General features: G+C 43.4%; 2 protein-coding genes across 2 annotated transcripts; both read left to right on the plus strand.

Moving 5' to 3' along the window:
• The first annotated feature begins 411 nt into the window (after nucleotides 1-411).
• Nucleotides 412-888, plus strand: LOC135260431 (pancreas transcription factor 1 subunit alpha). Its single transcript, XM_064345645.1, has one exon. It carries the CDS (start codon nucleotides 412-414, stop codon nucleotides 886-888), a length of 477 nt encoding a protein of 158 aa, XP_064201715.1.
• A 3795-nt stretch (nucleotides 889-4683) lies between these two features.
• LOC135262177 (twist-related protein-like) lies at nucleotides 4684-6489 on the plus strand. Its single transcript, XM_064349080.1, has 2 exons — nucleotides 4684-5661; nucleotides 5898-6489. The coding sequence occupies exon 1, from the start codon at nucleotides 5130-5132 to the stop codon at nucleotides 5631-5633; it is 504 nt and encodes a 167-aa protein (XP_064205150.1). The 5' UTR covers nucleotides 4684-5129; the 3' UTR covers nucleotides 5634-5661; nucleotides 5898-6489.
• The last annotated feature ends 7471 nt before the right edge of the window (nucleotides 6490-13960 follow it).

Consider the following 13960-nt stretch of genomic DNA (forward strand, 5'->3'; position numbering starts at 1 on the left):
CTTTCACTCGGATTCCTCTTTAAAGGGATTTTCGCTCCGTCCGGAGACATGAAAGCGCGTGAAGTCGAATTGGAGACATTAAAACAGCGGGAAAAGACCCATGGAACTTTGCCAAGAGGACCTGACTTCCTCGCTCTGACAGGATTTCGCAGCTGAATAACGGCGTCGGCGATTTCCACGCGACGCAAACCGTCGGCCGTAATCTTTCATCGTCCATAAAGGCGGGTGGATCATTTGGCTCCCTGACCGGTCCGTAATCCCGTTATGACATTAACGAACTATAAAGACTTGGTGTGCCTCCGTAGTGCTATGTGTAACCATTCTAGTAATCCCATCGCCATCGTTTCCCTCTGAAGACCCCCAAATATTTACCCATGTCCTCCTGAGTATTTTTCATTATTTCAAAATAAAATGGAAATTCAAGGGACGCTTTTGGAACCTACGCTTTTGGACTTTGCCAGTGACGTTCACTTTCTAGATTTATCTCCAAAACCGGCAGCAAAGCTTAACTCGGTCACGTCTCTGCACAGCGCGGATTTGCGGGGCCGATTTTTGGATATCATCTCCATCCCCGGAGGAGACGAGCCGACGCGCTCCGCTCAGAGCGGCTATCCGCGGACGGGCGACACGCCCGCGCTTGGCACGGCCTCGCTCACGGGGAGGTCAAAGAGGAAGCGCGTGATCACCACCGTCCAGCGGCAGGCCGCGAACATCAGGGAACGGAGGCGGATGTTCAGCCTGAACGAGGCTTTCGATGACCTGCGGAAGAAGGTGCCCACCTTCGCCTACGAGAAGAGGTTGTCCCGGATCGAAACTCTGAGACTCGCCATAGTGTACATCTCCTTTATGACGGATCTGCTGGAGGAAAATAACGCGCCTATCGGCTGATTAGCTAATTGATAAAGTGTTAAATAATATTAGTTGTAAACAGTATTATTAATTTCGTATCCATAATTGCGTCGCATAATAACATGTTCTCAATTGATGTTTTGTTGTCTCTTTTGTTAACGTCACCATAGTAATCTCAGAACCGTTGTTTTTGGTATGACCTTTGTCGTTGTAATTATTTTCACTGTTACAACTTGAGTACTAATATGCATTTCCACTCACGAGAGAATACAATCCGACATTTATAAACCTGGATTTGTCAGAAAGCGTCTGATTTTAATCAAATACGCTTTGATCTGGGGAACTTATTTCTTGTGACTTAAACTACTGTTGAGTTGATATAGTGACACTTAATACTAATAATAATAATAATAATAATAATAGCTTGCACTTTAATACAAACTTGAGAAATGTATTGTTTAGTTTGAGCTCCTCAGTACCAAAATCAGATACTTTAAAAAGAGGAAGTTTTATACCTTTTATTTGGTCATTCTAGATAATTAAATTCATGCAATGTCATTTTTCTGGGTAAAAGGGTGATGGACAGGTCAGTGTATTCTAGTTCCTGTATGTGAGAGGCTCATGCACGTATATGTGTATGTGTGTGTGTGGCGTGTGTGCGTGTTTGTGTTTGTGTGTGTGTGCGTGTGCGTGCGTGTGTGTGTGTGCGCGTGTGTGTGTGTGTGTGTGCGTGTGCATGCGTGTATATGTGTGTGTGTGCGTGCGTGTGTGTGTGTGCGCGTGTGTGTGCGTGCGTGTGTGTGTGTGTGTGTGTGTGTGCGTGCGTGTGCGTGTGTGTGTGTGCGTGTGTGATGGGGGGGACGGGAGACCCTAATGACCATCAGCTGGTTGGGGCACCGCACACCCAACCAATCACACAGGAGAGCCCCTCCTGAAGTGGTGACTAAAGGGACCTGACTGAGCATGCCCAGCCCAAATATTCCATTACCCAGCATGCCTCAGGCCCCTCCCGTCACCCCCACCCCCCCCCTCCTTTCCTCCTGGAGCCGTTCTCTGTTACTGTGGCAACGGCTCGAGCCATTTTAATTCCCAGGCTGTTAATCAATGAGGTATCTGAACGGTTTATCATTTGAAATTAATTTTGTCTGATAGCGTTTGCTCACAGACGAGCTGGGGAGGGCCAGATGGGGGGAGGGGGGTGTGGGCTAGCGGAGGGTGGCGGATTGTGGGGGTGTGGCCTAGCAGAGAGTGGGGGTGGGTCCACTGGATCATGCTCTTCGTATGTAAACAGAAGTGTCTGTGCAGAGGGGACTGATAGATGTGCTGGGGGGGGTGTCTCTGGGGGGGCAGGGGTGTCCCCAGGGGGCCATCAGTCACAGACCTAGCTCTTTAACCAGGGCTGACCTCTGACGATGTGTAAGAATCTGAAAAAAAAACAAAAACAGAAGTGACTTTCTCAGATTGAGCGCAGAAACCACCATGATGACTTTCAGCCTTGTGCACACTGAGCTACTTTAATATTAGCGCACTAAAAATTTTTTTTTTTTTTACCAAAAAAAAAAAACCACCCCACAATGACTAAAATGTCTGCAATTCTTGAATTTAAGCCAAACGTTCAATAATGTGACTGTTTTATGAGAGATTCACTGGAACACTTTTGCATAAGCGATGAGTAAGCGTTTCACAAAAGAGCGTCAGGTGACTGCACGCTTGGCTGAAGCTGATGCATTTATCTTGTTTAGCGTTGAGCTGTCGGCCGCAGACCCGCGCCGCTGCTCGTCCAGTCTTTTGGAGACGTGGCCCACCTACGACGGCGGGGTTCCCCACCGCTGGCACGGACGCGCAAACGAAGCTAAATAAACAGAGAGTGTGGAGTCCGGCTTTCCCCAGAGGAGAAGCCCTGAACTCTTTACCTGCGCCCCTCTTCGATGAGTACCCCGCCTGGGCTTCAGCTTAGCACTTCTTTTATCCATTTTCGGCTGTTCTGGATCACCCCCCCCCCCCCCCATTTTAAAATTTTTTTAAAAAACTTTTCCTATTTTCCCATATTTTCCCCCTCTTTATCGTCCCCTGAAGTTGTTGTGAAGTCATGTGTGATGCCCAGTTTGTAAGGGGCGCTATGCGGAAATAAAAGCCTGGTTTTTGGAGAGATTAAGGGCAAGTTTGGGGCACAGGGCACTCTCTGCGACCCTGGCCTGCTGCCACATAGGATGCTGGCAGCGCTTTGGACCAATGGGCTGTTGGGCAGGCTAACCAGACCTGGAGTCTGCGCAGCAGCGTGAAAGCAACACCGCTTCAGGTTGGTTTACTGGACAGAAGCCAAGAGGGCTGACAATGACTGAATCTGTGGTGTGGGGAAAGTACGCCCTCTGGTGGTGTGTGTGTATATATGCCTTCATTCATTGTTTAATTTAAGTTTAGTTATTATTTGGCTGTATTTGTGGGTTGTGTATTTGTGTATTACATACACCTGGGTGGAAAGTACCGAGAGATCGTGTCAGGAGCTCTGCGCGGGGCTGCCCCGGAGCGGAAATGTAGTCAGCACATTTTACCTCGTTTAATTCTTAATCGGGGCTGCGGGTCCAGGGGGTTCTTGTTAGCCGGAACTGCGCCGTAAACTGAATGCCCTGGGGTGCAATTTGTGGCGGCGTTAAAGTTACAAGGTTGGAGACTGATATTTTGAAAATCAGACAGTCTTTAACTGCATCCGCTCAGAGTTAAAAGTGTTTTATATGTTTTCTTTGGACGCAGTCCCTCCCCGCCCGCCATCCCACCCCATCCCACCCCACCCCCGCGCCAGGTAATGTTTGTGTAACATTCTGGCCTCGCAGTCCGAGCCTTGGCCGCTTCGGTGACGTGTCGTGAGAGTCGTTCACCCCGCAGCTTGAAATCGGAGCCGGACTCCGGAGCCCAAACTCGCAGCGCTCTGTCAGGACCGCGGGCAGGCTGTGGTGCGCTTCAGAGCTTCCAGTTGGTCACGTGTGAAAATAAACGCCCGGCTCTCGGTGGGCAGCCCGTTTCAGCACGGCGCCCACGCGAAGCAATAACAGTTCTCACCTTCCGCGCCGTCGCGGGAAACCCAGACGGCTCCGAATGGGCGAAGCAGGGACGCTTATTAAAATCATCATCACGTGCAGTGCGCCTCTTTCTGCGCCCTCCGGTCTCCCATTCCCAGTCCGTCTATTTATGATGCAAATGAGGAATCCGGGTGTCTGGCAGTGATTAATTTTAATTTCCACTGACGCGCTTATCAGATGAAAGGGTCCTTCCTGGCATTTCCATCACATTGTGTGTGACGGCCAAGTTGTAACAACCCCACCCCCCCCTCGCGTATCCTGCGATGAGTTAGCAGGGGAGTGTTTGCCAGGAGACAGCGCGAGGCGCCGCATCACCGCGCCTCATCACTCCCAAGTCCCTGGTGAACCGACTCCCTTCCCCGACCCAGGCACCGAACTCCTCACTCACTCGGGAATCTCCTGCCTCAGGCACCTTGAGTGCAAGCGCACGCGACAATCAGGGTCTGTTGAGTTTGGCACAATGTCATTTTATGAACAAATTGGATAGCTCTTTAATGTAACTAGGTATGACGTTGTGTAAAAGTAAAACGTTAGGCTACTGATTGTTTTCATTGGTTTGCGTATTTATTTTATTTTTTATTTGTATTGTGTAGACCTGACTGATTGTCATGGCTTCAAACGTCAATTTAATTTACACATTTGATCAAAATTTATGTTTAAAAAAAAAAAAAAAATCCCGCTTCGGACTGGAGAATTTAAATGTCATCAAATATGAGTCATGCTGTGATTTAGGAAACCCTATAAAATGAACTGCTTTTCCTTCCCCCAGGTTTAAACGCTCGAGGCACTTTAAACCTTCACTTCCGCCGCCGTGTCCTCTTTTACCCACTTTCGGCTGAACGCGTAAAACTGAAAATCAACTCAAAAATGATATTTTCTTTACAATGATATTCTTGGCTCCGATTCCAGACGCCTCCGAGAGAATTGATTCTTGTATAACGGAAACTTTTTTTTGATAGTTCCTTGGACGCGCCCACCCCTCGTTTCGCGTAGTTCGCTTCCTTGGCCAATCGCCTCCCTCTCCAAACATTTCTCTATCCAGTCTTTAAGTGCGCTCAAAGTTTCCGACAAGTTACAGGCGCCGCCACGGCCCAAAGCCAGGGTGTGAGCACTTTGCCTAATTCTTCTTAGGTGAGCACCCGGGCTGAAGGCTGCGTATAAATTCAAATAGTTAAAAGTACTTGTCTCGTGCGTCTGGAAGCAATGTTCGAAGAAACGAACCAGGACGAATCCAGCTCTCCTCTTTCTCCCGACGACAGCCTAACCAACAGCGAGGAAGAGCCAGAGAGACGGCCGAAGCGAAGGGGGAGGAAAAGGAGAAGAGGCAGGAAAAACGGGGAGGATTCAGATAGCCCGACCCCTGGGAAAAGGGCGAAGAAATCTAGCGGCAGCAGCCCACAGTCTTTCGAAGACATTCACGCGCAGAGAGTCATGGCGAACGTGCGCGAGCGACAGAGGACGCAGTCGCTGAACGAAGCCTTCGCATCCTTGCGGGAAATAATCCCCACTTTGCCGTCGGACAAACTGAGTAAAATCCAGACGTTAAAACTCGCCGCCAGGTACATAGACTTCCTCTGCCAGGTTTTGCAGAGTGACGAGCTGGACTCCAAAGCGGCCGGCTGCAACTACGCGGCTCACGAGAGGTTAAGCTACGCCTTCTCGGTGTGGAGGATGGAGGGCGCGTGGTCCATGTCAACATCTCACTAGCGTTCGTAGAGCCTTAGGGGGCAACATGGTATGCTTTCATTTCAGTTTTCGCATTCACACGAGTTCGTAGTTATCAAAAAATCGTTCCCATCATATTCGGAGTTAATCGTCTTGCATTAGCTGTATTGTAGTCTTTTAACTGCCACTAGAGAACCCCCCTTTACCACTGAATTTGTACTTACGGTAAAAACAGCCTGGTTTTTAAGTGGTGAACCAAGCTTGTGGTTGCGTGTGTGACACAACTGATTGATATTGTTTTCTTAGGTGGCAATCGATTTCACTTACCTATTCTGGGAGGCGTTTCCTGAGGCCGACGCTGGATTGTACAAACTGTGTTTTTTTTTTCTTTTTAGGGGTGGGTGGTGGGGAGAACAAAGAAATATTTTAACCAAAGAGGGACGGGGGAATGGGAGCACTTACGGAAAAAGTTCCGACACGGCATTTGAGCGCGCGGGCCTCGCTGTACCGCGACACCCTGCGCTTCCAGACCTGGTACCAAATAGTTTCTTGAATGTGGCAAACACGCATGTCTATACGCCTGGATGACCTTTGACCCACAACGGCCAATTTTCTTATGAAGAAAGTGAAGAAACACCATTTCCGTTCTCGGCTGTGAACGAAGATTTATTTTTTATTATAAGACTTCATTTTTTATCTTTCTTGGCTCATACCTGTGCAAACATTTATATAAATGTTTTCATTTTTCTGGGAAATCCATTCTATTTATTTATTGATGTTAGGGGACTACGCGTTATGATGCAGAGCAGATCCGGTGTCTTGATGCATTCCTAATTTTAATCATTGTTTTGTAAATAACTGTATATGTTTCTCAAATAAAATAAATATTGCATTTTAACGAGTTACGTTTGATGTAACCAGCTTATGTAAACGATGTAAACGACAAGTAAAGGGACGGATAGCATACGCTTCCGAAGTGCTTAGCCTAATTATGTTATGCGAAAAGTAGAAACCCAGGCGACAGTTTTACCAGAACTCGGCCATAAACTGTGAAGTACCCCTTTGTGGAGGTATGAAAAGGTTATCGAACTCCATTTTTAATGGACATACCAACCCATTGCTCGAGGTCAGAAGGGTGACAGATTCACCGTTAATCACGTTTTATTTGTTTACTTTACTTGGCAAAGGCCAAGTCCCTGGCTCCTTCTTTTTCTAACGGTGACTTAACGGGAATCGGTTGATTATATGCTTACTAAGTATTTTGTCACATTTTAAAAAAATCGATTTCATTGTTACATTTCAGAGTTTCTGTTGCTAGTGTTGGAAGCGGTCTGAGGGGCAGTTATAGCGGTTAAGAGCTCTTTACGGCCCATAGCTGTTGTTTTTAGTCCACCGTTTGAGGCTATTGACAAATATAAAACTACTGTTGATAATTACGGACATATTCAGGTATTAATCATATAGAATGAGTAGCCGGATAACCTATTCAGGATACTCCGACTTACCAGGACTCTTTTTGGGGAAGTTCAGATGAAAGAATGACCGGCTTTCTTACGCTCTGGTAGAATGGCATATAAGAGCCTACGAACATCTGCTGTCCTTGAGCGTTAATTACAAATATTTTGGTTATGATTATTTTAAGGGGAGGGAATATTTTTCCTTATTAATGCTATTAATTAAACTGCATTCAGTTGTTCCAAATTATTAATAGTAGGCCTAGGCCCAATAGTCATTCTTTTCAGCATCAAATCTTTTTTATTTTTGTATTATGAATATAATTATTCTCATAGCTATAATTACTGTTGTTTCCTCGTGTTGTTGGTGTTCCATTTCAGTTTGTCCTCGTGGACGGAGGGTTGCTGGTTGGCATGGCTTGCGCTAGGACATGCGTCACATTCCGTCGTGACGTCATTCTGATTTATATGTTATCCTCAAAATACTCGGCCCACGATTATGTTCCACAACAATTCAATAAAAATTCTATGCTTAAAAAGGGTACGCAGTTGGTTCAGACTATATTTTCTGGTGACATTGTAAAAACAGTTTTGACGGTCACAGGCAGCTTTTTTTTTACCGCAAATGGAAAATCTGGAAAAGTATTTTAGAACGAGCTGCTCTGCATTGAAAGCACGTGCCCATCTGAAGGTGTATAACTGGTCTCCCAGGCACGTGCGGAATTCCCAGATGTGGATGAAATGCAGAGCGCGAGCACACACACGCACGCACATACACACGCGCGCAAACACGCAGAATATTTTACATAGCCTAATAGATATGGCTAAAATAAGTGTCATAATTATAGGGTAAACAATGTTCTGTCTAAAGTATTAAGACAGAAAATATAAGAATCTTATTTAAGAATGGAAAAATTACGATACTTTAAAAATGTATGGCAGTAGGTGTACAGGTCCGTTATTAATTTCCGGATATGTTTTCAAAAGCTAGTCAATAAATGGTTGCACGTCGTCTGTAATTAATGCTTATTGAAACATTAAATCTGAGTTAAATCCCTTTATCTAAAATTATATTTGCACATCTTGTAATAGGCTACATGGCAAATCTGAAATTTAACCGATTAATCTGTTAAAGTTCACCACGTTCTTATACAGACGAGAATTGTGAAGTAGAGTTCCTCTGGGTGACTTTTGAGAGTGCAAATTTACTGAGGCACCTGAATGAAACTTATTTTTACCAGATGTTAGTATTTTTCTTAAAAGTCACGTGAAAAGAACAGATGTTTCTCGGTAGCAGGGGAACGCCTTTGAATGCGTACCAGGGATAAAAACTCCAAAAAATCTGTTCTGTACGTGAATTGTCGACATTTCTACTCGAACTAGGCGTCCAATCTTTTCGGGCTGTCCTCGTTGTCCACATTTACACAAACCTGGATTTGTCTGGCGGGTCCTGTGTGTTTCAGAGGGAAGTGTACAGGCACGAGGCAATTCTCCGTGCAAAAGAACAAACGACCAGGAAAAGTCTTCTAAACCTAACTATTATATGTGATGAACAACTTGATGTGGATTAACGTCGGTAAATATGACTGCGTCCTATTTGCTTGCTTACCATTAAGAAGTTACCATCTCGACATTTGCAAACTTATATTAAAGTTTAATTGTATATAAACTGCATTTGTTCTACAGAATCTAAACGTAGGCCTATAGACATTTTTGTACGTGATTCACCACATGATCTATGCTTTTCTGTTTTTTTTATTTCATACATTAATCCATGGTAATACTACATTTATATGTATATCCAAACATAAAAGGCAATTAAGACAGCTGAAGTATTTACTTTGGTAAATGTTTAACGTTTACATTTAATCAATGATTAAATAAAACTTGACGATAACTTTTTTAAAAAACATTTAACTTCTGACGTAGCCTACACTTACTATGAGGAGGGAAAAAAAAGCTTATCGGCCCGTGCTTGTTGCAATTCCAGAACAATAAAAATAAATAATTAAACTGGTTCTTTATCAACACAAGGTACTTTAACAGCTATGTGGACGACTATGAGTACCTATACGTTTCTGTTTCTCCTTCTATATTTGTATAGATGTTTTATTCCGGAGAAAATACATGGTGAAACTGTCTCCGTATACAACGAATGTATACCCAGATCCGCTCAGGCCTCTCTCTCTCTTTCTCTGTGTGTGTGTGTGTGTGTGTGTGTGCGCGCGCGCGCGTGTGTGTAAATTAAAGGGTTTCCAGTTTTGCTGCTGTTTTGATGGATTGCGTCGTTGTGCTGTCGGTTCCGGCAAAAGCTGGCTTTTGTAACCGGCTTAAAACATATTTCTCAAATTAAATATGTCAGACAGAATTGGATGTTTTGCTTGTGCGTTTTACTTTTTTGCTGGGGCACCCGCGGGTCCTGCTGGGTAACCCAGGGGTCGTGTTATTTGGTCGATTGAAAGCTGTGGAATGTTGGGCAACAGCAGTAAAGCTGAGATGAAAAAAGAGGGAGAATATTCAGTAATTCCACGAGGATAGCGGAGCACGCGGAATGCAATTCCATTCGGGATTGTTTTAGCCGTTAGTGAGGTTTAATAGGAAGAACGACGCCTCAGAAATATGCAGGCGTTTTAGAAGCAGTGCCTGATGGTGACGTGTTTAACATTGGTTTAGCTGGAAGGTTCCGCAGGAACAAACCCGATGTGACCCGACAGCCGCAGCGAGAGACGCCAACTGCGTTATAGACTCACTACTTACGGCTTCACTATACTACTACTTGTATCAATAATAATAATGATAATAATAATGTGATGATTACGGTAGTAATGCTAATACTTAACAATAATGGCAATACTACTATTACCAAAAATGATTCAGTATTGTAATAAGGCTACTGTGATAATAATAATAATAATAATAATAATAATAATAATAATAATAATAATAATAATAATAGTGTAATGATTAGGGTTTTAATGCTAATACTTAACAACAATGATAATGCTACTACTGATACTATTACCAAAAATGATTGCTTCAGTATTGTAATAAGGCTACTGTGATAATAATAATAATAATAATAATAATAATAATAATAATAATAATAATAATAATAATAATAAATATGTATTATTATTATTATTATTATGTTGGCTATAATAATAATTCACTTTTTAAAAAACTCTCAATGGGTGAATTTCTGTATGCCTGTATACTGTAAGAAAACATGAAAATGAAGGATGTTTATTTAATGAAACATACATATATCTCCAATTTCACAAGTTGTGTATCCCACTGCTAAAATAGTAATATTTCTCTGTTAGGAGGATTTATGCCTGTAAACTGTAAAAAAATAAAAGAAAATGAAGGACGTTTTATTGAATCAAACATACAACTATTTAATGATCATATTTGTATAAATGTGACGGTTTTTGGATTTTGTTGATTTACTCTGGAAATATTTGGCCTAGCACAACTAAATTTAGCTTCAAACAGCTTTGACATGTCAGTAAAGCTGCTTTTGTTTGTTTCTTAACATCCAGGTATAAGCTTTTACAAAGCAAATGGCCGACCATACAGACCAATCGGGTGTGTGTTTATTATAAATGCCTGTGACCAGGTGGCTGTTTCTTTTCCATCAACCACGCGGAGCATCCAGAAGATGAGGCTATGTCAGGGCAGCGAGAAATTTAGCTGAACACATTTAACATTGAACACTGGAATAACTTTAAACAAGTCAAGCATGTTGATGAGTACAATTAATTTCTTTATCAAATATTAAATACCAGTTTAAATACATTGGGTATCTCCAAAAGGACACTACATGTAGATGGTTTTCAACACCATCTAGCATCCCTAATCTCCAAATCTGAAGTCATCTCCATGACCTCCCTGGGTACCAACCCACTCGTTTTCCCTTGAGATGGCATTCTGTAAACATAACAGCAAAAAAGCACATTGTTATAGAAACTCAGACTAACAGTTGTTGCATGTATACAGACAGAGATATCTTGTTCTTTTGGTCATCTAGCATTCAATTCCTGTTGGAATACACTCTGAAAACCATACTAGCTTTTCATGGACAGACAACTTTTAAAAATGAAGTATGATTTGAATTATTATAAATAAAAGCAAGCCTTATATCCAAAAATGATGATTTTTACCTACCTTACTGAATTGCACATGGGCTAATCTGAAATGCAACTGTTGCAGCGGTGTACAAAAAGTGATTAGAACGTGTTACATTTATACCGACTCTCCCCTATTTCATTAATTGTGTTACCTAGCGCTAAAGTAGCAATATTTCTGTTAGGAGAATGTACTTGGAGAAAATGAGAAACATTTCCAAATACTGCTATGCATCATAGTGGTAGTGTGGCACAGTGGGTAAGGAACTAGGCTTGTAACCGAAAGGTTGGAGGTTCGATTCCCCGGTAAGGACACTGCTGTTGTACCCTTGAGCAAGGTACTTAACCTGCATTGCTTCAGTATATATCCAGCTGTATAAGTGGATACAATGTAAAATGCTATGTAAAAAGTTAATGTAAGTCGCTCTGGATAAGAGCGTCTGCTAAATGCCTGTAATAATTATAATAACCATCATTCAAATGTAAAATACATTGGAAAAAAAGAAGCCTCATAATTTTGATATAGTCATACCGTTCCTGGGAGAAACTCCAACTCTCCTGCTGCAGAATTTTACACATTTTGTCCCTGAATTTTTGTCTTGTGGTCTAAAGTTTCAAAGGATAGGTGCACGTTTGGAATTTCATAGATGATTTGATTGTGACCTTGGAGTAGTGTTATTTTTTTTTGCAGTGCATCCCCTTTAACCCCGCCCCTAAAGTTCACATAATCAAACACAGAGACCTCTCATACGAACTTCCTCTATTAACCCTTTAAGGCATGGATAGTGAAATCTGGACCTCAAATCCAAACCTGGCCATGGTTTTATTTTCCCCCAGGTAATTAACTGAACAGTGAATTAGTGCTGCTATTTGGCCAGACTGCATTCACACCTGACTGCCAGGTAAAGCGAGGGTGTAAAACCAGTAGCTTTCGCACCTCAGGGGGCCGCGATTTGAGTAATAGTCCTCAAAAAAGGGGTGAGATCACGAATATGTGATTAGAACGTTCTTAACTGAACATTCTAATGCTGGTTCAGCTATCGCCAGTGGTAATGGAATGCAACGGAGTTCTAGAACGCTGACATTGAATTTTTGAATAAAATGTTCCAAAAAAAAAAAAAAAAGACTCTTCAAAGGGTTAAGCTTGATGAGCTGGAGCCTCAGCCGCCACGTGCTTTGTTGCAGGGGGTTCTGGGAGGTTCTGGGGAAGGCTCTGGGGCCCGATGCAGGATGCGTGGCCTTCTTTTATGTGATCGTCGGTGAAACGCAGCACGTGCTGTTTAGCCTCAGAGTCATAGGACCGTATCTCTTCTGTGTCCGCACACAGGGAGAGGAGCACAGCCAACACAAACACTGAAAAAGAAGTGTACTCTTGATTTTTAAAACTGCAGAATGTGTATATGAATAACAGGCTCCAGAGATGTATCCAGGCTGACCTCTCTAATTAAATTTGGGACCGATCTGCAATTTGTCACCGGCAATCACAGCAGGCTGGGGCTCCAGCACCACTGTTATCTTTAAAGTGGATAATTAGCGATAGCGATCTTCGTTAATTAGACGTGAGGTGAAAAGCATGTGCACAGTACTGTACTGTGTGTGTGTGTGTGTGTGTGCGTGTGTGTATGTGTGTGTGTGTGTGTGTGTGTGTGTGTGTGTGAGAGTCCTTCAGCCTCTTATTGGCCAGATGTGACTGTGATGAAAACATTTGGATAACGCTGAGCATGATGGGAGTTCTTCTGGAGCATTTAAACTGGACTGAAATTGAGGCTGGAACAAAAAAGTAAGTTTTTTTTTCTTTGGATGTGGGGGAGGTGGGCTGGGGGGGGGGTCTGGTGGGGATGTTCTGGATTTCATTACAGCCAATCACCTCATTACCATAGCTGCACGATCACAGCCACACAGCCTCTGGACTAGCTCATTAAAGCTCCTACAACCCCCCTCCCAGACCCCCCCCTCCTAAACCACTCCCGCACAAATACTCACCACCTCACTGACTCTCCTGATTAAACCTGCTGCTGCTCTGTTACTGTGAGAGAGAACCCCCTCTAACTCTCTTACTGTGAGAGAGAAACCCCTCTAACTCTCTTACTGTGAGAGAAAAAGAAACCCCTCTTACTCTCTTACTGTGAGGGAGAAACCCTCTAAATCTCTTACTGTGAGAGAGAAACCCCTCTTACTCTCTTACTGTGAGAGAGAAATCCCTCTAACTCTGTTACTGTGAGAGAGAAAGAAACCCCTCTTACTCTCTTACTGTGAGAGAGAAATCCCTCTAACTCTCTTACTGAGAGAAAGAAACCCCTCTTACTCTCTTACTGTGAGAGAGAACCCCTCTAACTCTCTTACTGTGAGAGAGAAATCCCTCTAACTCTGTTACTGTGAGAGAGAAAGAAACCCCTCTTACTCTCTTACAGACAATCCCTCTAACTCTTAGCTGCACGAGCAGCCCACACCTCTGACTAGCCATAAAGTCCTCTAACCCTTCCTTGGCAGAAACCCCAAAATCACTCCACAAAATCTACACTCCTGACTCTAGATAAACCCTGCTGTACTCGTACTGTGAGAGAGAAACCTCTCTTACTCTCTTACTGTGAGAGAGAAAGAAACCCCTCTTACTCTCTTACTGTGAGAGAGAAACCCCTCTTACTCTCTTACTGTGAGAGAGAAACCCCTCTAACTCTCTTACTGAGAGAGAGAAACCCCTCTTACTCTCGTACTGTGAGGGAGAAACCTCTAACTCTCTTACTGTGAGAGAGAAACACCTCAAACTCTCTTACTGTGAGAGAGAACC

This window comes from Anguilla rostrata, chromosome 8 (genome assembly GCF_018555375.3).
Source record: "Anguilla rostrata isolate EN2019 chromosome 8, ASM1855537v3, whole genome shotgun sequence".
NCBI classification, from domain to species: domain Eukaryota; kingdom Metazoa; phylum Chordata; class Actinopteri; order Anguilliformes; family Anguillidae; genus Anguilla; species Anguilla rostrata.